The sequence below is a fragment of the Poecilia mexicana genome, unplaced genomic scaffold (genome assembly GCF_051168715.1).
Source record: "Poecilia mexicana isolate PSO_F unplaced genomic scaffold, ASM5116871v1 scaffold_2, whole genome shotgun sequence".
NCBI lineage: Eukaryota > Metazoa > Chordata > Actinopteri > Cyprinodontiformes > Poeciliidae > Poecilia > Poecilia mexicana.
Genome location: NW_028263371.1, coordinates 20,633,131 through 20,659,135, shown reverse-complemented (window position 1 = coordinate 20,659,135; position 26,005 = coordinate 20,633,131). Strand labels below are relative to the sequence as shown.

At 46.2% G+C, this 26,005-nt stretch overlaps 1 protein-coding gene across 3 annotated transcripts; it reads left to right on the top strand.

Moving 5' to 3' along the window:
- Window positions 1-1,507: 1,507 nt before the first annotated feature.
- Window positions 1,508-25,532, top strand: LOC148160564 (BCL-6 corepressor-like). 3 transcript variants are annotated; one of them, XM_088003718.1, is made up of 13 exons: window positions 1,508-2,037; window positions 5,464-5,555; window positions 6,399-9,719; window positions 12,561-12,756; window positions 13,684-13,983; window positions 14,745-14,954; window positions 16,481-16,755; window positions 18,046-18,198; window positions 19,432-19,598; window positions 20,414-20,559; window positions 21,451-21,528; window positions 21,804-21,987; window positions 24,119-25,532. In XM_088003718.1, exons 3-13 carry the CDS (start codon window positions 6,423-6,425, stop codon window positions 25,251-25,253), a joined length of 6,141 nt encoding a protein of 2,046 aa, XP_087859844.1. In that variant the 5' UTR covers window positions 1,508-2,037; window positions 5,464-5,555; window positions 6,399-6,422; the 3' UTR covers window positions 25,254-25,532. The 3 variants fall into 3 exon arrangements, with proteins under 3 accessions (XP_087859844.1, XP_087859845.1, XP_087859843.1); XM_088003719.1 differs by having other exon boundaries at window positions 5,464-5,606; XM_088003717.1 differs by lacking the exon at window positions 5,464-5,555.
- Window positions 25,533-26,005: the final 473 nt, after the last annotated feature.

Here is a 26,005-nt window from a genome sequence, read left to right as displayed (position 1 = left end):
GCGCTGGGTTTCCACCTGTGAAGGAGACCTGCTGCTGCTGTGCAGAGCTACGTAGGTTTGTGTTAGAATCACGGCAGCAAACCAGCAAAACGCAAAGAACTTTTCACAGTTTTTCCCTCCAAACTAACCGAGTGAGTTGAGTAAAGCTGCTGGATGCAGGTAATGTTAGCTAAAAGATGACTAGCTAATATCAATACAGAACCTTAAGCTTAACAAGTACCTTGTAGGCTACCGATGTTGGTGTCTGTTTTCAGCTACGTTCATTCATTTTGCCCCCCAAAAAGTCCCCCCCGCCCCCTATTTCAACCAGACAGCCATTTGTAATCCATAGGGGGGGCGCAGAAGAAAAAGTTTGGGAACCACTGATGTAGGGAATGTTTTCTAGACCCGTTTGGGTTCAGAATAATCCAAATGGGTCTCAGGTGGGCCTCCTTAAGCCAAACGGCCTTCCTGAGAATCACTGCTGATCATCTCCACACCTTTCTGACCCAACTGGACCCGTCCGGACCCGTTTCTTCTGACCCGCTCCTCTGTCTGCTCTAGTATTCTGATGCAGTACTGAACTGATCCACATGGGGGAGCTGTTTATCTGCACATTAAAGCTCAGAGGTCCTGAATGATGTTTAATTCAGCAAACTTCCAGACCTTCTGGATCACAACCGGTCCGGTCAGGAGCTCAGGTCCAGAAGGTTCTGCTTCAACCCAGAACCTGAAAAATGCACTAAATATTATCTGTTTATTCAACTTTATGCATAAAATAAAAACTTCTGTTCATATGAAATGAAAAAGTGGATTTTTGTTTTCCAAATTCAGAATTAAATGTTGTTTTCCTTTCAAAGTAAAAGCCCTCAGCTCCTTATTTACCAATCACATTCGTTTCAGAAGCAGACATGCTATTGATGAAGATGATGGTTCATATTGTGAAGTAACCAGAACCTTCAGCAGAACCGGAAACCCGGTTTGATCCAACAGAAACAGGATCACAGCCGCTGCAGTTCCTCTTGCATCCATCAGGTGGCGCTGGAGCCTGATGATCGATCACCCCTTTAATTGGATCAGGAATCATCTGAACTTAATGCGTTTATTGAACAGAACCTCTCTCCTGGTCTGGTGTTCCTCTTGGATGTGTTTTAGGAATATTTCTATTCCTGCTGACCTCCAGCCCTTTGCAGGTTCTGCAGGTTTCTGACCCGGTCCAACGGAACCAAAGGATGGCTCTTTAGGATCCTGGAGAACTTAGTGACTATAAATTAATATAAAATGTACTTTGACTTTCCGTGTTGCTTTCAGAGTAACGGCTTCCCTCTCTCTGATTGGCCCTTCAGCTCACATCGGTTCTGTTTCCAACCCGCTTTAGCGGCGGTTCTGAACCGAACCGGTTCTACGAATTTATTACTGGATTCTTACAGAACTAGTTCTGTTAGACGGGTATGAGCTGCAACAACCAGGTGTTTTATTTTGAAAGTCTGGCGCTGGGAACGTCACTGATCGTTTAGAGTCATTTGATCCATGAGCGCGTGAGCGGCGGAGAAAGAAGAGGGAGGCTGAGTCCGCGTGGGGAGGATGAGGAGGAGGAGGAGGATAAACCCTGCACACTGAGGCACGCGACGGACCGAGAAGAAAGGGTCGGTCGTGGAATCGTCCGCGCGCCACTCCGTGGATTGTTCCCGCGTGGAGGAAATCTGCCGCTCCGCGTTTTCCTGCTTCAACAGCGGAAACAGTTTGGATGCGATTAACTGTCTCTGACGGGACTCTGCGCGCGCGCAGCGGGGCGCGTGCGTGCTCAGGTGTGAGCGCGCGCGTCCGCAGGTAACTCATTAACGCCTCCCTTTGTGTTTACATGGAGGAGCGCGTGAACGGAACAGGAAGAAAGCGCGAGCGTCTCGGTGTTTGTTGAGCGCGCGCACGCCGCCACACGCGCGGGTCGATGAGGATGGATTTGTGGGATTTCCGACTTTAACCGGATGGATGTTCGAGCTGGAAGATCAGGAAGTTCGGTTCGGAAGGAGGATCCGGGTCCATGATGGAGAACTTCAGGTCTGTCTGATGAGTTACAAACATGATCAGATCATTAGTAATATAGATTGATTATCGGCTTAATTGATGTGGCATTCAGGTTTAATTGGTTTCTGCAGCTGTTGATTTAAATGTTTCTGTCTGCTGCTGGTTCAGGTTTTAGAATCTCAAACTTTTATAAACTTAATCAGAAAATAAAATAAAAATGTAACTGCTAAAATGGTGACAATTTTTTTGCCCAGTTTTCCACATTCATCTTTTATATTAGGGTAATTTTATCAACAAAAATATATTCTGCTTTTCCAAGTTTTGTAAATAATATCTAAAATCTACAACATTTTTGCTCTTCGTTGCTTTATTTAGTAAAAATGCTGGAGGCCCCTGAAATTGAGTCGACCCCGGGTGTTCATGGGAGTTATAGGGGCCACAAATACTTCAGACCGCCTCTAAAAACACTAATAGTTTAAACACCAAATATAATTTAATATTAGAGATGTACGATAACTCTTATTGAAACTGATAACCGATAATAACTGATAACAAACCTGGAAATACAAATGACCAAAAGAAATACTTTATGAGACCAAAAACAGTCGACTCAGTTTAATGACATCATAATTTATTATTATTGGACCAATAATTATCGCTCATCCCTACCTAATATGCTCTAATACAGTGGAAACCATCTTAGTGCAGCTGCAGAAGCTAACAGCTACAGACGTCCTGATTTCTGCTGTTTAGTGAAAAATAAAATAAATGGAGCTTCTGTCCAGTTTTATCTCAATGTTTCAGTTTGGACCGGTGGATCTGGTTCAAATGACAAACGGCATTAATTAACCAATTAAAACGGATTCAGCAGCAGACGTTTACTGATGCTGCTAGTTGAATGTCCCTGCATGGTTCTGGTGTCTGTGTCCACTGGTCTCTGGAAGTTGGACATCTCCAGTGGACTCCGTCGTCAGTTGATTCTCCTTTCTGGGTAAAAACCACAAAGTCAGAAACTTGAAGTTTCAGATGTTACTCAGGGATCTGCTTCTGAAGACGGACATAAGGTTTTGAGGAGATTGACCAGTCTAGTCCAAACCTAGTCCACCATTGGACTCTGTATGATGTACTGCTTTGGGTTGGACTGATCTGTGGTTGTGGTGTTAACCAAACCTGAACTGGACTTTTTACTGATGGTTATTGGCTGTTGGATTGTTGCTGGTTGCAGATACGTTGATAGTAGGAAACTAAAGATTGGTTGCCAGGATGGTTGCTATGAGAATACAGACTGGTTTTCATGACAACAGATGAGCCACTAAATGTTTACTGGAGGGAAACGTTGGTTTGTTTTGGATTCAAAAGTAACCATCCATCCATTTTCCGTCACCCTTGTCCCTCAGTGGGGTCGGGAGGGGTGCTGGTGCCTATCTCCAGCTCACGTTCCGGGCGAGAGGCGGGGTACACCCTGGACAGGTCGCCAGTCTGTCGCATCAAAAGTAACCAATGTGAAATAAATATATATAGTTATTGTTTGAAAGCGTGCAGCGAGGTCACATCAATTTAATATGTTTAAAATAAAAGTCAAGGTTTTTTTTAGCCGTTATTAATTAGCAGTAAACATCAGTTAAGCTGACCGAGCAGCTAGACAAACAAGGTTCAGGAAAACTTGTTTATGAACTTATCACTTCCTGTGCAGGATAGAGATGTCACTTCCTGAAGAGTGACCCCTGCTGCTTAGAAGAGGAACTGCACCGAGGTGCCGCTGTAGTGTTAGCTGAGCGCCGTAATTCTTTGTCCCTGTATGAGCAGGAAACTACAGAATGTTTCAGACACACACCCGTCTGGGTTTGTAACATTTATGAATCTTTTTGTGACCCGAAGCTTTTCCTCTAAATAACCAGACGAAATGGCAGAAACGGTTTGAGCTCTGCGCAGATTTTAAATTTCACGTTCACTGGCGAATAAATGCTGAGCACAAAGAGCTCATCATGGAGGAAAAATCCTCCAGGAAACTGCAGATTATTTCCCCTCGGTTGTAAACCTGCTGGAGCAAAACGTGCAGGCCTGTGTGTGTTTGCGAGGACATCCATCATCAGCCTGTGTTTCCAGGCGTCCTGAACCCTGACATGAACTCTGCAGCCGGGCTGGAATGTCCCGTCTTTGATGGCTCTGTAATGTGTTCACACAAGCGTGCGAGGACGTGAGCACACACACACGGCTGTCCTTCAGCAGCCGCCAGATAAGAGCTGTTATTGAAATCCCAGCCTGCTAACAGCCATCAATTACTGTGTGTGTGTGTGTGTGTGTGTGTGTGTGTGTGTGTGTGTGTGTGTGCGTGTGTGTGTGTGTGTGTGTGTGAGGGAGTGTGTGTGGCAGCCCTTCAGGCGGCTGTGTGTATCCGCCGAGCGCCGCTGATACGTTTTCTCTCCGTAGGATTATGAGTTCCTCGGGAAAAGCGGTGACGTGCCTTATCAGCCCTCCGGCTGGGCGATAAAACCAACACACACACACGTCAGTTTCCAGGATCTTCGTGTGTGTGTGTGTGTGTGTGTGTGTGTGTGTGTGTTTGCAGCTGGAATGTGCAGCACACACACCAGACTGAGCAGAGAAAATCTGACCTGAAGAGAAAAACAAAACCTCCCCTCAGACTTCAGCTGAAACTGGTCACCAGCGCCGGTTTCTGAAATTCATTCCACATAAAACTGAATTTATTAAGGTGCCAGGACAAAATGTTGATAAAAATAATGTTTACTGGTATGTAAGAAATACCTCATATTACTACAGATTCATTCTTTACAGACAAATGAAGGGAAATTCTGATTAAAACAAACAGAAAAGGGAAAGCTACTCAGAAATCTTGTCTTCTGGGTATGTTTTAGAAAACAGCTTTTATGATTAAATAAGTATTTATTATTGCAGAATGTATGACATTGTCACTATGACTGTATACATAGCCTATTGTAGGTCACTAATTTGTCTTTTGGAGAATTTTATCACAGTATCATCAGCATAGCGCGTTATCCTCACTGTTCTTTCAGGACACTTTGTCCGTTTCTCTACCGAATTGGTTCTGGTGCTAAACTGCTGCTAGCACCTGCTTAGCAGCTTTGTTTTCCTGCTGACCGTGGTTCAGGTAAACTGGTTCTGTCTTAGCACCAGGTCTGAGCTGGGACAGTGGACAAAACGATTTCCATCAGGAGGGATTTTATGTTTTGAACTCTTTGAGTAATCTACTGTAACTCAAAGAATAGAGATTTTTAATTTGGACCATTAAAATGTTGACCATATCATGAGTAATTAAAAGAGGTTGGTTTGGAATCATAAAATTTGACCATTTGCTTTAAATCTGACTTTATGAACTCTCCATTAAATATATTTGCGTCTCGGATCAAATTAAAACCAGTCTAACTGGTTCTGTTGGGTTCTGAAATGCTTGTTTGTGTGTTTTCTGTCCGGCTGCAGACACGGTGGCCAGAGCGTTGTCCTCCAGGCAGACGGTCCCGTCTGAAGCTGAAACCAGAGGTAGTCGGGTCCACAGCATGGAGAGGTGAAAGGTCAGCCTCACTGACGTTTCCGGGCCAGAAGCTCTTATAACTGCAGCTCAGGTTAAAGCTCCTTTTGACTGGGTTTGACAGAACTAGTTTGACCAGATGTTGACCTGAAAGTGGAGAGCTGTTGGTTCATTTCCTTCAGAAGCATCCTCCCTTCATCAGTGCATGAAATATAGAAACACTTTTTATTCATTGCTGTGTGAAAACATTAAAACTCTTTGAAATGTTGCATCATTCATTGCAGTTTTATAAAATGTACAAATGTGACAGAAAAATGTGCAACTCCAAAAAAATGTTACTGACTACAAAATTATTAGATTTAACAAACACTCTTGAATAAATGCTGAAACATTCATGTTGACCTACGTTCACTCTGCTGACTTTGTTGTTACGGTGAACATCAGCAGTTCTTCTAACTCTCTGAACCTCTTTGGTTTTGAGTCAACCAGGCTTTAAAAAGTCCAAACCAAAGGGACAAACCAGTGTTGGTTCATTACATGTATTGGAACCTGTTTCTATTCATGTTAAAGTGTAAAATGATTGTTTATAGAAAAACATTGGGCCCTTTTGGCTTCTGTAGCACCTATAGTCCATCAGCTTCATTCAGATCCAAACTTTAAACCCATCCAGTGATGATCTTAGTGTCTAATGTCCATTTTCTGTCTGCTTACTTTTACTCGTTACTACGAGTGTCAGATGTTTCGGTTATTGCCTCATAACTTTGTGTTGCCACCATCATCTGTTCTGAACTTGCTAGATTCTAGTAGAAGGAATCATTTATCCAATGATTTCACTGAAAATAATCTTGTTGATCAATGCAGCTAATGTTGCCTTTTCATGTTTCAGGTAGATGCCAGAGCAGCTCACAAGATGAATCCCCTTGCAGCCCTCAGCATTGACCGGAACGCTCTGGTGGGGGAAAGTATCCGCCCCCATGCAGGACTCATCTACCCGGGCATCCATCCTCTTTCTGCGCAGAAGCCCCAGGATCCTGGCGCCTCTCTGCGACTTGGCTATGACCTCCTGTATAAGCCTGCTGTGCCCCTTCTGGAAGGCCAGAAGTCTGTCAATGGATGTGCTGAACTGTATAAAAGCTCAGCTCCAGGGCTGCAGAAGCCTCTGCTCGTCTCTGCTGCAGAAGGGAACGGCCTGGGATTGAACCCCCAGTCTCTGCCTGTTGAGAAGCAGTCAGAGCGGAGTCTGAACGGTGCTGGTAACTTTCTCAGGTTGCCTTGGATTAGCCCGTACATGGATGCTTCAATGTACCCCTTCCTGGACATGGCGTACAAGACGTCCCTCTTGTCTGCATCGCCCTTCACCCAGCAGCAGCTGGCCTATCAGTCGTTATGTGCAACTGGAAGTAACACGCCTGGAGATGAAAGACTTTTCTTCATTTCTCCCTACTCTCCTGCTCATATTGCTTCCTCACTGGCTCCTCCCATCAGGATGTCCTCAGTCAACCTCACCCGGGCCGTCCTCTCACCCCTGCCCCACAGCCAGGACAAGACCTTGCAAGGCTTTGGACCACAGTTGCCTCAAGAGCTTTCTGCTTTCAGCACCGGTTCTCAGACTCGGCAGGAGCCCCAGATGCAGATGGAGCATTCTGAGTGTCAACGTGAAGTAAAGCCGAATCAGTCCTGCTCTACCAAGAGCGCCGTCAGCAGTGGCGCTCACGTTAACTCACCTCCAGTGTCCCAACCGCCCACCTCAGTTTCTCAGTCCACTGCAGACCCTCAGAAGCATCTTTACAAGAAGGCCACCTCACCCTCATTTCCTGCTTCACATCCCTTCTACCTGGCCTCCCAGCGCAGCCGCTCCATCAACTCAGGCAGCAGCAATACCAAAGACTCCAACTATAGCGCTGAAACTCACTCAACCCGTGCAAAGACGTCACCAGGCACCGCTGTACCTCAGAAAGCTACCAAAAACCTGGAAGGAAAAGCAAATCCTGCTGAAGAGTTGGAAGAATTCCCAAATGGATTCCCGTCCAAAGCGGCAGCTGTGGCCAGTTTGGCGTATTTACAACCGTCTCACTACAGGGTGGGAGCCAATCAGAAGCAAGACCTCAAAGAGGGACGACCTCCACCCATCAGCTCTTTGACCAAGACCTCAGATCATGAAATGACCTCTGGGGTCCTCACAGACCGTAACATTTGCTCCCAGACTACAAGCAGTGCAGTGGACACTACTCAGAATCAGCAGGAATCTCCAGGTCCAACTGAATCTGTGGGACAGGTAACCAGTATTCCCAGTACGGCCTCTGCTGGACAGTGTCCTGCCTCCAAATCAAAACCTGAGTGGCCCAAAGTTTCTATTGCTGATTCTGTAAAAGGCAACAAAGGGGAAGCCTGCTCTAGAAAACAGAGTAAAAATCCTTCAAAGCCCGACTCTAAAGAGAGCCAGCCAGATCCATCACAGTACCAACAGTTCAACCCAGAAAACAAAAACTCCTCCAGCCAAATTTATAGGGACTCTTACCTACCTCATAGTTTAGGTTATGCTAACCGCTACGTCCCATACTCTGTCACTGAGACTCTGTCAATGCAGCGAATGCCAACAAAGGGCCATGTGTTCCCCCATCCACTTTTGCTTGGCAACAGCAACTTTTACCAGTCACATGGCCTCCCGTATGGAATATTACCTTACCAGAGCTCAGATAAGATGGCCTCCATGTCTAACTGTTCAGGTCTCGAAAACAAAGATCCAAATCATAATTTGTCTAAGATCCATAATAAAATCAGAGATGAAGAACAATTCATGAATCAGAAAAGGCAGGATGGTAACTGTGGTCACGAGAACGACGATGAGACTGAGAAAACCATGAAACCAGCTTCAAAAACATCTCCAGATAAACCCCCGTCTGCTGCCAGGGACGATGTAGTTTGCATTGACTTGGTACGTGACGAGGAAAATGACAACAACTGCAACCCTCTGATGGATGTTCCCCACAAACAGGGAACTGGTGGAGGGAACCAGTTCAAAGGCAAGAAGTCCTGGCTCCCAGAAGGAAGTCCTTGGATCCAGAATGCAGAGCAGAGTCTGAACTCACTACCCCAGACTCCATCCAGCTCTACCGCTTTACCGCCGCCTTGTAGTAGCCAAGAACTCTCAGAAGAGGAGAAACCAGAAAGTCCATTTCTAGACATCCCAGAAGAACTGACAATGCAGTGTGCCCGAACGTCCCCATGGCAGTTCTCTAGAGACTCTAAAGCTTCTGGTGGCGATGCCCCAGTGACATCAGGAGTCGTTTCAACAGAAGGAAACCCTGAATCTTCAAGTAAATGTGACGGCTCTCACCAAGGCCCTCCAGAAAATCCAATCTCATTGGTTCCCAACGGTGGTGAAGGTTGTTCTGGTGAAACACAACGTACAATCATCAACCCAAAGACTCCAGCTTTTGTTGGTGGTGATCTGTCAGAAAGTTCAGGTTCCACCAGTAAGGAACTGGTTTCTAATGATTCCAGTTCTCAGGTCCCATCATGGAGTGTGTTAAACCCCAGATTCCCAACTGAAAATGTCACAAACTCTCTGCTTTCGCTGTATCCGAGCATCAACCCCAAAGACCCAACATGTACCACAGACAGAAGTCCAAATGTTGGGGGATCAAGTGGCACTAATGTCGGTTTGATGGTATCTGTGAATGAATCCAGAATTTACAATTGTTCTCCTGGTGAAAATAGAAACTCTGTGGTTTCAAGCTGTGGAAACGGCATTGAATCATTTGATAACGGTGAAAACCACAACGCTACATGGCCCAGTTTCAGCTTGAGGGCTCCGGCTTATGGAAAAACCAGCCCAACCTGTGGGAATGCCGCCTTAGAAGGCCTCATGTTGTTCCCAAACAGTAGCCACAGGCTCCCCTCATCTGGAAGTTTCACTGAAGGCTCTTCTGGTCCGAACCTTTTCACTACCGATGGAGTTCACAGTAACCCGACTCCACAGGCTGACAAAGACCTTCTCACCAAGGCCAGCTGTGGAAGCAAAGGGAAGAATTTGCAGGACAATGCAACTCTCCTAGAAGATGATTCTAAAGACTCTGATAGCTGCAGAAACAGGCAGTCAAGCTTCAGCAAGAAGATGACAAACTCCCCTGGCTGTGTGGGCGGCCATCTTAAAGACATGACCTCTGACCTCCTTTCTGATGTCAGCGAGAAAAGTGCTCTACAGGTAGGAGAATTTCTGGTTTCTTTGCTTAAATAATCATGAAAATCTTCAGCCTATTGCTCCTTGGTAGTCTGTTGTCATTAAACTCCTCTAGTCTGTTGGGTTCCAGGTTCATTAAGTTAATTTAACTCAGAAAATAAACTTCATTTGGTCAGTTATTCCTGCTGTAAATAAGGATGGTACTGTATGTCAGATTTCTGTTCAGGTCTTGAAGTTCATCGTTCAGCTTTGAGTTCACTCATGTTCAGAAGGTTGACTGAAGGTGTTGTTGGAGAATCCTCTCTGTGATTCTTTGAGTTTATTGGCTTCTGTAACTGATGTATTTCTGTTGCTACAAACAGAAAACCAAAGCTCAGATCATTATCAATGCTCTGCTAATGACTTGGTAAAGTGTCTGAATCCAATGCCAGAGGGTTAATCCAGTCAAAGATCTGTTGGACTTCCTGGACAAATGTTTGGTCCATGGAGGCTCATTCCCACAACTTCTATAGCCTGTTTTCAGACCTGACAGTCCAGCAGATTCAGGTTGATTAGAGACCAAAACTCTGGTTCTCTTTCTCTCTGCTCTGAGTCAAACTGACCTGTTCCCCTCCTGGCCTGTGGGGGCGCTGCACCAAGAGCCACTAAAGGAAATGACACAAAAACCTCTGAAGACACTGAGCGCAACTTCCTTCTTCACCAGATGGAAACAAAATGGAGGCGTCAGATTTTAGCAGTTGGAGGATTTCTGGTTTGTCTTTGGCTAAAGACCAGGAGAAATTTCTGCTGCTGGATTTCTGGTTTGTCTTTGGCTAAAGACCAGGAGAAATTTCTGCTGCTGGCGCTAGGCTAGCACGTTAGCTTTGGTTGTCTTTACCCAGAATGCCTTGCACTGTAGTTCACTTCCTGCTTTTGGAACAGTCTCTGGTCTGCTTGGTGTTTACACATCAAACCGAACCAGAGTTCAGTTCAACTGGACCCAGACTGAGGTTCACTTTTTTAGTCCGCATCAGAGTTTTATTACACATTCACACCTCCAAAGGAACCAAACTTTCTAGACAAATGAGTTAAAGTGGCCTGAACAGGACTGGTGTGAATGAACCCTTAAAGTATCTGAGATTGGCTGAACCATGGTGACCTTTGCAGGTTTTGATTAGGACACGATCAGACGAGCACCGATGGTTTGATATCAAATGTTGAGACGTTTCACACGTCCAACGATTTTCTGGGCATAATTTCAGCTTCATGTCAGACTGAAGGTTAAATCTGAGGAATTCATATGACTGGACTATTTATTAGATATGTGATTGTTTACCAAAGATAACTTTGTGTCTTAGTTGCTTAATTTTCCTCTCTTGTGAGTTAATATCTGTAGATGTCTTTAGACCAGTAACTATGGGTTACCGAGGGAACACCTGGTCTAAACCTGAACACATGCAGGACGTTCATGCTGGACCCTGGTTCACAGAATACTCAGATATTTCCCCTTCCTGTTGGCTCAGCTGTGATGTCCTGGGTTAAATCCCTCCTGGACTTGCCGGTTCTCCATGGATCGGACCCAGAACTCAGGGTGGGATTTCTCTCTCTGTCTGTGGAGAATGTCTCTGAGCAGCAGGATGATGTTTTTCTGTTTCTCCATCTTTAGTGTCGGTTCTGGATGCAGTAATACGGGATATAAATGACATGACGGTTTTATTTCTGGTTATATGACAGCAGAGCGGCTCTGGGTCTCTGATAAAATCTGCAGAAACCTGATCTCAGCGTCGAGCCGTGGAGAAACCAGCGCTGCGTGTTCTGCTGTCAGCCGGCTGGCCGGCGGCTCCTGAAGGACGGTGGCGCTCTCATTAACTCGCTCGTCCTTCTCCTCCGGGTGCCGGCGGATCCGAGCCGCAGCGCCGGATGGATTTGTAGGTCGTTTCATGGGCCATTAATTTTAAAATGGGTTTGTGGTCAGGGCAGATGGAGGTGCGACAGAGAGGAGGGGGAGGCTGAACACGAGAAGCTGCTTCCACCAGGTTAGAGGAGGAAGACTCACAGCTAAAACTGCAGTTTATCACCGTTTACTGAGCTTAACGCTCATTTATATTTATCACCTGTGTTGAAATGTTTCAGGACAGTTTGAATTCATCAGACTCCAAACTGGAAGGAAATAACTTTCTTGGCTTTGAAACTTGAACAGATTTTACTCTCGTTGTCTTAGATTCTGATTTACAAATCAAACGGCATCAAAATGCGGCAGCAGCGATGAGTCCTGATGATCTGACTGAACACAAGCTGTAGACCACCGATACCTGAGGTTTGGTATCAGCTCAAACGATACAGAGAAACAGATTTTAATGTTCTGAATTGTACATTAGCTGCTCCAGTTCAGCAGCGCATTTAAATCCACCAACAGCCTCATAAGCTAACATGTAAAAACAACTTGAATCTGTTCAGTCAGAGCAGTTAGCAGGAGAACAAATAAATGAATCATAAACTGAAAGTGACTGAAACAAGAGGTTGACTATGTTGGTCAAACCTAAAAACATCCATCAGGTTGTAAACTGATCTTGTTTCTTTAAGAGAAGTTCAGTGATTGATGCTAACTGTGTCTCAATCGGCGCTGATCTTTGAGAACACGACAGAAATATCAGTGATTTTCACCCCAGACGGATCCAGAACTCTTTATTTTGGCTGAGTTCTGATGATGTGATCAGGATTTGTGGCTGTGTGGATCAGCCACAAATCTGGTTGTGTCAGATCAGAACCCAGCAGTGGATCGGGTCGCTGACGGGTCGGCTAACCGGGGGAAACCAGAAGCTGCTCTGCTGTTTCACACCCAACAAACACAAACCCAGATTTTCTTCTCACTTCGTTGTCTCTCAGCGCGCCATGCTGCAGTTCTCTGAGCTGGAGCTGAGGGAGGGAGGAGGAAGAACACAGGAGGAGGAGGAGGAGCTGGCAGACGGCCAGCAGGAAGCTGGAAGAAGGGATGAAGAGGATGAGGAGGAGAGGAAGAACGGAGAGGAAGGAGGAGGAGAGAGGGGAGGAACTCCCTGTGCAGCCGCTGAGACGCTGAGAGGTAAGAGGATTTCTGCCGGATGACGTGGACGCTCCTCCACCCTCGTGCACGCTCCTACAGAAACCCACAGCAAGAAAAAAGGACATAAAAACTCACTTTGTTATATTTAACTCACTTTAAGTCACTTCCTTTGTCTCTTTGAGCCCCCCTCTCTCTGAGTCAGTGTGTGTGAGTGTTTGGAGATGTGACACACACGCATACATACACACGCACACACACACACACACACAGATCTGAACTCTGAGTGCACTCGTCTGTTTTTAAAGCCGGCGCAGCGCTGCCCTCGTTTCCTGCAGGAAGCCGAAAGTCGCAGAGACACTTTCACACTTCGGCACCATTAGAGCTCCGTAATCCCGGCGGAAACTCGGGCCGGTTCCACAGGAACCGTCGAAGCTGCGTCTCATCGTGTTGCTGCGCCGTGGGTGGCTGTGAAAACATAACACCACTGGTTATTGTTCTTGAATGCAGCATGGCTCCAGGGTTGATCCAGAGTTTCCTGCCTGAAGATCAGAAACAAACCGAACCTCGATTTGGATTAAAGTCCAAACTTTAAAATCACTGAAAAGGTTCTGAGCAATGTTTTTAGTTTTCACCTGGTGGTTTCTACATGAGCTGGATGAATCGATTTGGACCAGAACCCGACCTGCAGCACCATCTGAGTGTAAAGCAGCAGTTTGTCAGCAGTCGCTGCTCCAGACTCCACTGCTGAAGGAAAAGTTTGGAAACTGTTGAAACATCATAAATCATTGTCATCAGGCTGCTCATTGCTCTACACTCAGCAGGTCAAAGGTCACACTAACATTGTTACCGCAACAGAATCCCCAAATATTCCACATCTGTTTTTCCTTAAAACTGAGATTTAAATCAAAACAAATTTTTAGCTTTGCTAACATTTCTGTTGAGCTGAGGTTATTTTCTTCTTCTCAGGTTTAAATCCGTCGTCTTCTCTCAATCATCGCCTTTACCGCCATACAGAGCCACTTCCTGTCCTCCAGGAGAAGGACGACGATCAGATCCAGCCATTTGGGTCCAGAGGTCCATTTCAGGAGAACCAAGTCGCTCTGCGGTCTAGTCCAAACATCCCCATGAGCCGGCGGCGAATCTTCAGCCTGGAGCCGTTTCATCAGAGCAGCATCATCAGCAGCCGCCAGAAGCGAGGGAGGGGCGAGGCGGGAGGGGACGAGGGCGGGACAGGAAGTCCAACCAAGAGAGTCAGAGTCTCCAACGGTAGGAACCGATCCGGATCCGGTCACTTCCTGTAGATAACCTCCACAAAACGCTTCACTCAGTCATTCACACAACGGCCAGGTTTCAGCCAATAGGAGAAGCAGATTTTCACCTTGATTTAACCTGGAAAGTCAGATTAATTAGTTAAAAACAGAGATTAGAATCTGATGTTATTGGTAGAATAAAACCTTAACTGATTTACTGCAGCGCTTCATTGGGGCTTGTAGTCCAACCGCTGGTTTTATTTATTTAGCTCTGAGCTAGATAGTTAGCATCAACCTAAATATTTAGGTTGAGGTCAGATATTTAGCTAGCAAGCTAATATTTAGATTCAGTCTAAATATTAGCTTGCTAGCTAAATATGTAGTTTAAAGCTAAATATTTAGCAAGCAAACTAAGTAATGACACTATAAATTAATGAATACCATGGTGAAATATGACTAAATATTTAGCTTCAACATACAATTTTAATTTGCTAGCTAAATATTTAGTATCAAGCTAAAGCTTAAGCTACAGAGCTAAACTGTAACATTATAAATGAATGAGTCGTGTTGAAACTATCACTTTATCGCAGTTTTCTGTCCAACAGGCTGAATAATCCAGATTATTCCTATTAGGTTTTCTACTCCCAGTAGCTTCCAGGTTTCTCGTTATGCAGATGACTCTGAGTTTACGCCACAGTTTATATTTTATATTTATTATGTCATTATTATTAGTTTTCAGTGGTGAAATGACCTCTGACCCCCTGCTCATCTTCACAGACTCGATTCTGGACGACGTGAAGAAGCTGAAGGTCCGCATCGAGTTAAACGGCCTGCGACTAAACAAGCCCCGCCCACCCGGAGAGCTCAGCCAATGGCTGCCCTCTGGGGAGAAATCCACAGACCTGGACAGGAAGTTGTTGCCTGAGAGGTCAGAGGTCAACGGCAGCTGGAGTGAGTCCAGGTTCCTGAGGCGGGACGCCCCGACAGGTGAAGCATGTTTGGCTGTTCCTGTGAACGTAGAAACTGTAGTCGCTATGGTAACGGAGGCTGGATCACCTGTTTAGACGTAGAAGCGTCTGTTGGAGCTTTTATTGTTCCAGCTGATGAAATCTGCCCTGTCCTCTTCCTCCTCCTCCTCCTCTTCCTCCCCTGATTGCCAGAGCGCACGCCTGGAACAACAGCCGGCGCCGTGTGTGTTCCTGCGTGTGTTTACGGAGCCGCCGGGCCTCGTGGCGCGCTAATAGCCGTCTAACATCTCCCAGATGGAGCTGTCACCCCGCAGAGCCGCGTTAGCAGCCCGCTCTTCCTCCTCCTCCTCTTCCTCTGTTTGCTCTCCGGTTCCCTCAGCTTCAGACTGGGTTTAAATCCAGACGCAGAAATCTAATTAGAGCCAGACGTGGAGCCGATCGCTCCTCATCCCGGAGGATCGGCTCAGTCCTGAACGCCTTCAGACGTATCGCCATGGTAACCTTTAGCTTAAATCTGAATCTATGGAGGAAAACAAACGACGCGTTCATGAATTTAACCCTTCAGACTAACCTGGAGGAGGAAGAGCTCAGCTCTGAGGATCAGCAGCTTGATTTTAGTGAAATAAACAATAAAACATTGTTTTTATTTTTAAGTTTTAAAGAGGAAAAAAAAAAATTATGAATTTGATCCTGTAAAACATCAGGAGAACAAAAACAGAGCCGAGTGGAACGCCACTGAGAAACACTGCATGGAGGTTCATCCAACATGCATCCAACATTAATCCAACCTTCATCCATATTTGAACATTTTCAGTCATCTGTTTGCTTTATTTAAAGGTCAGGGGTCACCAGCTGACTGTGGGGGCGGGGCCAGTGAGTTAGATGATGTCATAGCTCAGAAGCCAATCTGAGAAATGACTGTCTGTTGGGCAGCTTCACACACACCTTCGTCGTCATGGTCTTCCTCCTGCTGTGTGTGTGTGTGTGTGTGTGTGTGTCTTTGGCTCATGAATAATTCATCAGCTGATGGCGGCGGGACGCCCCGCCGGCGCGCCGTAGCAACCGCTGCCTCCCTTCCGCCCCTCCCCTCCCCGTCTTTGTTGGTCCCGTTTCCTCAGATGGAGCGTCGTCGTGTCCCTGCGAAGAGCCGATCTGCTCCAGGGATTAATTACTGACATAAACACACATTACCTCTGATGTGGCTTTTTATTTCCTGCTAACTGAGAGCTGCAGAGGAGGAAATAAAGAAAATAAAGAGCCGGGAGGGTCAGAATGAAACCAGGAGCTTCAGCTCCATAAAACCGTTTTTGGTTCTTATAACTGAGACTTTAATAAATAACTAATAAATTAATCACTTTTAATCAAAAACCATTTATAATCAACAAAATAAGCAACATTTCACTTCAAAAACGTTTTTACCTGCTAAATAATTCAATAAGTTTTTGTTCAGTTTCTCCAGAAATTAAAATTTACAATCTGGACTCTTCAGAGCTTTTCATTAAGCTACGTTAACTAAATATCCACTTCCTGTTCTGTTTCCTGTAGTTTTCCACGTGGCTCCGCCCCCCGCTGGTGGCCAACAGGCTCCTCCATTGCTGACCTCCATGACCTCGTCCCAACTGCAGGACAAACCTCAGACGGCCGGAGAGAGCCTGAAGGTCTGCGCTCCTCCGTCTTCCTTCCCGGCCGACCATCACCTGCTCCGTTGCCATGGTGACGGCCTCGACACGCCAAAGGGCAAGCGTCCCTTTAAGATGAAGCACTCCCTGGGGGCGGAGCGAGACGAGGGAGGAAGTGACGAGGAGGAGCGGACAAGGAAGGTGGGTTGGGTTCAATATCATCCACATATCAGAGAAAGATCCAACAGGACAGAACCTGGTCCAACAGGACAGAACCCGGTCCAGCGAGACAGAACCCAGTCCAACGAGACAGAACCCGGTCCAACGAGACAGAACCCGGTCCTCAATCTCAGGTTTCTAGAGTTTCCTGTTCCTGTTTCTGAGCTGTGGATCCAGAACTGGATCTGACTCTCCAGCCTTCAGATGGGTCTGAGGTTTCCACCAATCAGACGGCTGAATTTCCTCCTGTGGTTCAAAGTTCACAGAGTATCAATAAGGATGTTTGATCCAGGAGTGTCGACGTCTGGGTTTCCCTCGTCTGTCCGTCTGGTTTTTAAGATCCTGTGATCGTAGAAATTCACACAAAATCAACAGATTCTCATTTTTTCTCATCCTGGTGCAGAACAGAGTTTATTGGAAATGTTTCACTGAAATGGTGAAAAACGACCCAGGAACCGTCAGGATCCAGAGATGGACTCAGGTCCAGAACCAGAGAGGAATGAGTTCAGAACGTCTGGAGAACCCAGACCAGATAAACATCCTTAAACCCTGACAGAACCTGAGACCAGAACCGATCCAAAACCAGAAACTAAAACCAGGAACTGATTGAGGAGGAATAACAGTGTTGGTGTGCTTGTGTGTGTGTGTCTGACAGCTGCTGCGCAGCAGATATCCTCAGGGCACACACACTCCATCCTCCTCCGCCAGTAAACACACACGCACACACACACACTCCCCTCCGGGGCAGAGCGCACTTCCTGTTTGCTGATGCGTGGCGGCGAGCGTCTTGGTTTGACAGACGTCTGCGCACGCAGACACATTAACGTCCTCCTGCTGTTGCCATGACGTCTGTAGCTGGGAGCGGGAGCATCATCTGTCTTTACCTGCTTCAGGAGAGCCGCGCTGCAGGAATGTTGATGAGTTCGGCTTCAGCCCGACTCGCAAGATCAAAACATCGCTCATTTAAAGGGACAGTACAGAAAAAACGAAAGAGCTCCGACTCTACAGGACGATGTCAGCGTCCTCTGGTCAGATAAGACCAGACGTTGGACCAAACGGACCTCAGAACTGAACCAGTTCTGGTTTCATGAGGTTCTGATCTGAACAGAATGCCACAAAAACCAAAAAGTTTTAGTTCCAAAACAAACCAAAGATGAAAGATTTATTTACAGACCAAAACCTGATCCAGATGAAACTAGTTGAACTTGAGTGACTGTTGATGACATGCTAATGCTAACGCTAACAAGTGGTTTCTCTCATCGACGTCCCCAGGTCTCCCAGATGGACGCCTCCAAGTCCCCCGACCCCTCCTCTCCAGAGACCCAGCACTCGGCTCGGCCCGTCCCTCCGGAGGTCCGGCGCCTCATCGTGAACAAAAACGTTGGAGAGACGCTGCTGCAGCGCGCCGCGCGGCTGGGCTACCAGGTGACCATCCTGTCATGTTTCAGCTGCAGCAGGTCGTTCATCTGGATCTCCAGAGTCTGAAAGTACCAAGCAGATCCTGACAGTAAAACACGTCCATGTAGAGGACGGTATCATCTGCATACAGACGCATTTTAACTCTTTGTGCTTCACATTTCAAAGCTTTTATCCTGAGTTGTAAACTCCAAACTTTGGCATCAAAATCAACAGATTCCTTCTTCTTTCTTTGGTGATGCAAAACTGTGAGCAGGAGACAAACGGACAAATGTCTTCCTCCTGTAAAGCTGCGTCGATGCGTGGTGTTTGATGAGCTGCAGCGTTTAAACTGCCAGGCTTCAGCTGTCTGAAGAAAATGCAAATGGAGGCTGATTCTCCTCATCAGGACGGTTTGAGTTCAGATCTGCAGATTAAAGTGTAGGAGGCTGAACCTGCTGCAGGAGACCTCAGAGTTAGGATTCAACAGCTGTCTGGAAATCATGCAGAGGCAGCACACACACACACACACGCGCACACACACGGCGGAGCGCTGTGTGAATATTTCATGCGTGGTGCGACAGCTCCTGTCAGCCCTCACGAGTGTCGGCCTCTCTCTCTTTCTCGTTGAGGTGCAGTGGTGAAGCTAACGAGCTCAGTTTGCAAATGAAGCCGTCATCCATCACTGCACACACACACACACACACACACACGCACACATGCTCAGACACACACACACATTTTCATGCTGCAATCAGAACAGAGGGGAGTTTCATTATGTTTCTTCTCTGGGTCTGAGGATGGAGCGTCTCCGTCACGTTTAACCCCTTCAGCTCCAGACCAGGTCCACTTCCTGAAGCTTCATGACCTTCACAATAAAAGCAGAACATGACAGCTGTGGCTTCTTGGTCTCCTGCAGTAAAATTATTTTTTATTTTTGAAAACATTCTTTGTTTCCGTCTCTTCTTTGCGGTACAACACGTCAAACTCAAGGGCCGTGGGCCAGATCTGGCCCGCCATAGCTGTTTATTTGGCCCTCAAGCCTCCAGAGGGCCACATAAACAGACCTTCAAGGTAAAAGTTGTGCTAAAATATTTTTATTAATCAAATCAAATTAGTTTTCATCTGTATTTTTCCAAAATTACATGAGTTTGAGAAGATTTAAGATGTGGCCCTAAGTGAAGATGAGGTGCCTCCCCATTGCTCTGGTTCATGAGCCAACAGGTTGCTAACAGACTTCATAGCATGTCCCCTCCTCTCCAGGAGGTGGTGCTGTATTGCCTGGAGCGGCGGCTGTGTGACGTGAACCACAGAGACAATGCCGGGTACTGCGCCCTGCATGAGGCCTGCGCCCGCGGCTGGCTGGGCATCGTACGGCTGCTGATCAGACACGGCGCCGACGTCAACTGCAGCTCTCAGGACGGAACCAGGTAGGAAACACCAATTCAGCTGCATACGCACGAATTTTACTGAAACTTTTCATTTGATCTTACTGGAAAATCAGCCAAATAGAACATTTTAGTTTTAAATTTTGTGCATAGAAAAATATCATCTGCATATGGACGAATCTTCATGAAGAAACTGCTAAAATGAAGCTTATTATAATATGTAAATGTTAATATTTTGACAGCATTTCAGTATATTAGTAGCTACATATTTAGTAAATCTTCACTCTAATAGAATAAATAAATATGTAACAGATGGAGTGTGAGAGGTTTTGTTGTTTTCAGTTCCACATATAGAAAACCGTCATCTGCATATTGACGAATCTTGGAGAATATGGAGCCTGTCAATAGTTAGTTATTTATTATATTACAGCATATTAGCAGCTACTTATTCTGTAATTAACCACCAAAATAAAATCAGCAGCTTAGAGATTTACTGATGAGGTGTTCAGTGAAAAGATCTTCGAGAAACAAAACTGTGGTTTTATGTACCAAATATTGTGTCATTGATATATTATTTATTAATGTATTTATTTATTTTAATCAACCAGTGCTAATAATGTTACGTCTATCTTGTTTTAGGAAATTATTTTAATTATTAGTATTAAAACACCTGCATGTCATCTGCATATTGGAGAATATTAAGTCTGTTTGAGTTCAAATAAAATGTAAATGTTCATATATATTCACAATATTTCAGTATATTATTAGTTGATTGTTTTGTAATTGGTCTCTGTAACAGAATAAATAACAGAAGTGATTTTAGTATCTCCTGAATGTCTCTGTCTGTTTCTGCTCAGGCCGCTTCATGACGCTGTGGAAAACGACCATTTGGAGGTGGTCCGCTTTCTGCTGGCCTGCGGCGCCGACCCGACCCTCACCACTTACTCTGGGCGAGGGCCGCTCAGCATGACCCACAGTGCTGCCATGGAAACCTTCCTGGAGGGTGAGGCAGCCAGGTTGCACACAGAGACGTATGTTTTCTAATCAGTTCAGTCCAATATGTAGATTGGAGAGCCAGGAACTCGTTCACACGCTGATGGGTAACCGCTTTGCTCAAAGGCTCATCAACATGTGGAATCAAACCAACAACTGCAGGACTGACCTGCTGTCTCCATCTGCAGCTTCAGTCATGTTTATCCCATAAGGCTCAAAATCACAGCAAAAGACAATAAAAGACATTTATTTAGGGGATTTAATATTGAGCGGACGAAAACTGTTGGAGTAAAGCGTGGAGCAGGCTGGCTGTGTGTGTGTTACTCTGTGTGTGTGTGTTGCTCTCAGTGTGTGTGTGTTACTCTGTGTGTGTGTGTTGCTCTCAGTGTGTGTGTGTTACTCTGTGTGTGTGTTACTCTGTGTGTGTGTGTTGCTCTCAGTGTGTGTGTTACTCTGTGTGTGTGTTACTCTGTGTGTGTGTGTGTGTGTGTGTTGCTCTGTGTGTGTTACTCTGTGTGTGTGTGTTGCTCTCAGTGTGTGTGTGTTGTGTGTGTGAGCGTTCGCTCGGCAGCCTTTCTGATTACCATCCCCGCCTGTATTTGTTCTCCCATCTCTTTCTTCCTGCGCTCTCTCCAGAGGAGCTTAATGAGGCTCGGCTGCTGAATCCCGGAGCAGCTCACTGACAAACACACACACTCTTACACACGCAGACACACACTCACACACACTCCTGCCAGCTTCCGTCTACTCAGCGCCGAGTCGGCACCGTCTGAACGCTCACACTCTCCTCCACGTCTCTCGCTGTGTGTGGCTCCATTGTTTTCGGCTCGCCGCCTTCGTCCGCTCTGATTGGTCGCCTCTTTGATCGCCCCTAACACTGTGCCTCTCTCTCTGCCTGCAGACTATCTGTCTGACATCCAGGGAAGGTCGGAGGGCGATCCGGGAATCTGCTGGGAGTTTCACGGAAGCTCTGTGTGCGGTGAGTTCACGCACGCACACACACACACACACACACACACACACACACACACACACACACACACTGGCTCCACGTCAGACGAAGGTTCAGGAACTTTCATCTGCCACAACTAAAGAAAAGAAGAATCAGGACAAAACAAGAGATTCAGATAAAAGGCTGAGGAGGAGAGAGGGCCGATCAGATCAGAACCTCAGACCAGAACCAGAGTTGATCAGTTCAGGCCCAAACAGGCCTGACCAACTAACCAGTTAAATATCATGTTGTTGTTCCTCCAGAGCCGTCATATGAGGGAGGAGCCTACAACATCCTGGCCGACGCGCCTGGACCGGATGAGGATGAGGAGGATGAAGAGGAGGACATGGATGAGGAGAACCGGGCCAAGAGGGAGGTGTTCGAGTTTGAGCTGTCGGACCGGCCCCTGCTGCCGTGTTACAACATCCAGGTGGCGCCGTTACAGGGGTGAGTCAGAAACCTGGGAGGAGGCGATTCGTCCTGCAGGACGGGGAACCGGGGAGAAACTACAAACTACAGCGGTTAGGAATAAACTACAGAGATTAGAAATAAACCACAGAGATTAGAAATAAACCAGAGATTAGAAACAAACTACAGAGATTAGAAATAAACCACAGAGATTAGAAATAAACTACAGATATTAGAAACAAACTACAGAGATTAGAAATAAACTACAGAGATTAGAAATAAACCAGAGATTAGAAACAAACTACAGAGATTAGAAATAAACTACAGAGATTAGAAACAAACTACAGAGATTAGAAATAAACTACAGAGAATAAAAATAAACTACAGAGATTAGAAACAAACTACAGAGATTAGATATAAACTACAGAGATTAGAAACAAACTACAGAGATTAGAAACAAACTACAGAGATTAGAAACAAACTACAGAGATTGGAAAAAAACTAGAGATTAGAAACAAACTACAGAGATTAGAAATAAACTACAGAGATTAGAAACAAACTACAGAGATTAGAAACAAACTACAGAGATTAGATATAAACTACAGAGATTAGAAACAAACTACAGAGATTAGAAACAAACTACAGAGATTAGAAACAAACTACAGAGATTGGAAACAAACTAGAGATTAGAAACAAACTACAGAGATTAGAAATAAACTACAGAGATTAGAAATAAACTACAGCCATAGTTTATTTCTATGGCTGAATAAACTTTGCCTGTAGTTGATATTTCTATAAACTACAGAAATAGAAACTACGCATGTTGATCCACTCAGATTTACCAATGGATGATTGATTAGGTTCATCCAGAACCAATCACTGATGGGTTATGTTAGACCTGAGCATAACCTTGATGTACTACACCAAACTGTACCATAACTTGTAGAGTTCTGAGGTGCAACATACAATAGTCGTTCAGTACTTCACCTCTTCAGACAAACGATAACAAAACCCGAAGGTCATCCAGACCCTCTGAGAACCTCAAGGACCATTCAAAGTCTGAATCTTGACAAACCAGCTGGTCCTTTATCTCATTTACACGGGGCGTCATCAGGGTTTTGTTGACGTCACAAAAACAAGTAGATAAAACTCAAAACCAGCCAAATGAGGGTGGAGGAGAAAACCATCAGGTCTGGTTCAGGTCTGGTTCTGCTAAAGGAGTGTGTCCAGAGGAAGACCATTCCTACAAACACTCTGTGTTTCCTTCACACTCGTTTTCCTTCACGCTCCTGCTTGTTGTTCTAACGCGTCTTTTCACACCCAGACACCAATTAGGCCTCAGAAAGCGGCTGAGGAGGAGGAGGGAGAGGAAGAGGCAGAGGAGAAAGGAGAGGAGGAGGCAGCGCGGCACGGGGTGGGGTGAGAGGGGGAGAGGAAAAAACATCCTCCGAGGAGCAGAGGGAGGACAGACGGAGAGGTCGTTAACGAGGATTGCATCGCCGTGGCGACGCAGCTAATTGGCTTCCACTCCGTCTTCCTCCCCTGTCGCTCCTCTCCGCCTCTCTTTTTCTCCTCTTCTTCCTCAGCGGCGTCTGATGTCGTATTAATGGGTCTTCCTGGAAACAAGGCCACCGGGCGGCGGCGCGTTTCACCGAGCTGCTTAGCATTCAGGCAGCGGCCGGCTGCAAAGCAACATGTGGCCTTGTCTACTGCTGGGGGTGTACGCACTAATCTGCCCTTCACACACACACACACGCACACACACACACACACACACGCACACACATTGATAGACATTGTGAATCAATAACACCTGGATTGATGTTTTCAGCTTCAGCAGCAGCATATATAACAGCGCAGCGGCCTCCTTCTCTTCTTCTTCCTGCTGCTTTGACATTTAAGGAGGACACTTTCTGGTTCTGGTTCTGCCTTTGCTGAACCGGGTTTTTGTTCCAACAACAGATAAACAGTTTTACATCCTCTTAACTTCTGAACTCTGGCAGCATCGTTTGTCTTACTGAAACCAGCTTGGCTCTGTCAGTACCTTCATTGGACCAGCTCCACTCCACTTGGTACCATTACCTTTGCAGAACACAGAAAGTGTCTTCTGAGGAAAGTCTTTGGCCCGTTTGGTTCCTCTCGCTGATGTTCTTGTTCTTCCTCCCTCTAGACCCAGAAACTGGCTCCTCCTGGCTGACGTTCTTGGTCGACTCCGGATGGCGTCTCGCTCTTTCCGGCGCCTCTTCCCACAGCTCAACATTCAGTCTGTCCCTGAAGACGAGTTCTACCGGCAGGCGTCCCTGTCCCAGCTCCTGACGGGTCCAGATGAGCAGGAACTGGCCTCCTTCAGACCAGATGTGAAGGACCCTCTAGAGCTGGTGGAGGCCACCCCGGAGCTGGCCGGCATGCTGGGCTCCTCCCTGGAGTTTGTGGACAGTCGCCGGGACTCTCTGGATGTTTCCCCCCCACTGACACCGCCGCCGTCACCGGGGCAACCTCCATGTCTTACACAGGCTTTACTGGCAAAACAGGAAGAGGACAGGAGTCCTAAGAGCCGGACTGTAGAGTCCATTTCAGGACCAAAACCTTCAGGACGGTCCAGCCTGTGGGATCAACCAAAAACTGAGGCTGCAACCGCAGCAAAGCCAGGAATGACAGCTACCGCTAGCTGGTGGGAACCACAGAGACAGTCTGGTCTGGATCCTGGACCCATCCATGGGTCTGCTAATCCAGATTCTAAAAAATGGGACCAGCAGTCCAAAGAAAGAAAACCCTCTGGACTTCCTTCCATTAAACTGAACTCTGTGGATGGAGGAAAGGTGTGGGAACAACAGCGACTGAGGAGTAGGGATGCTGAAACCAAAGTGGTCACAGAGGAACAGAAACCAGCTCCAGTTCGAAACAAGAAGGCAGGAAGTTCAAATCCTGCACATTTAAAAGAAGAAATTAACTCAAACACCTGGAAAAATGGCAGCAAGGCAGGGACCGATGTGGACTCTGAAGTACCACAGCAAAGTAAGAAGTCTGAGATCTCCAGCTGCTCCAAGCTGGACTCATGGGATCCTCAGGAAACAAAGAGAACTGATGGAACCACCACAACGCCCAAGAGAGACGCCAACACCTGCCAGGGCCTCAGCCTGGCAGGTAACACCTTAAAGCTGGACGCTGCCTGGCAGAGGAACCTGACCAACGTCAGAGTCCACATCAGAGACCTGGGGATGAAAATTGCCAGCATTCAGAGAGACATTAAGAAGGACTCTGGCAAAGTGGTGGGGAAGGGTTCTCGGGTCAAAACAAGGTCATGAGATGATGGACGACCAACCAGAAACAACTGGTAGCCGATGATGTGGATATGACTGTAAAACAGGCTGTAAACTCTGGATTGTGTTCACTGGCTGTCTGTCAGATGTGTTCACTGTAAACTGTAAAGGTTTTTTATTTATGGGCAGAGACCTGATGTAAATATGACTGGGTCTGTGTTAGCATGGTGAGAGCGCCGGCTCTGTCCAGGCATCCTGTTGGTTTTTGTCACTGTTCAATAAACAAAGACACAAAAAAACGTTGAACATGTGAGTTATTGCTCAGTCCGCCGGTGTCCAGTGGAGCCAACATGACCAAGGCAAAGGATGATCAGAAGTTCTGGTAGACGATTCAACATGCTTCAGAGAAACGACCGTCGTGTTCATGAGGTATTTCGTTCATTTCGATCTACTGTCACCGTTGTGATGTCTCTAGCTAGACGTATCTTGGTGTTGTAGAGACTGAGTATTAACGGTGTGTGTACAAACCAAACATCCCACGTCTTCTACTTGGGAAGAGAGACGGCTGAAGGCATTTTCTTGACTCATTGAGTCAGATGAAGCTATAGCACTACGCTGCCAGGTTTGTTTGAGAACGACCACTTAAGCCATATTTGGACCATTAAGTTGAAGTGAAAAGCTCACGAAAGGATCGATTGAAAGATCTCTGGTACATTTTAAGCCATTGGCATCGTTGGTTAACATCAGACGAGTTTCATTAAAAGCTGCAAGGCTTTACAGGTTAGTGGACTTTAGCC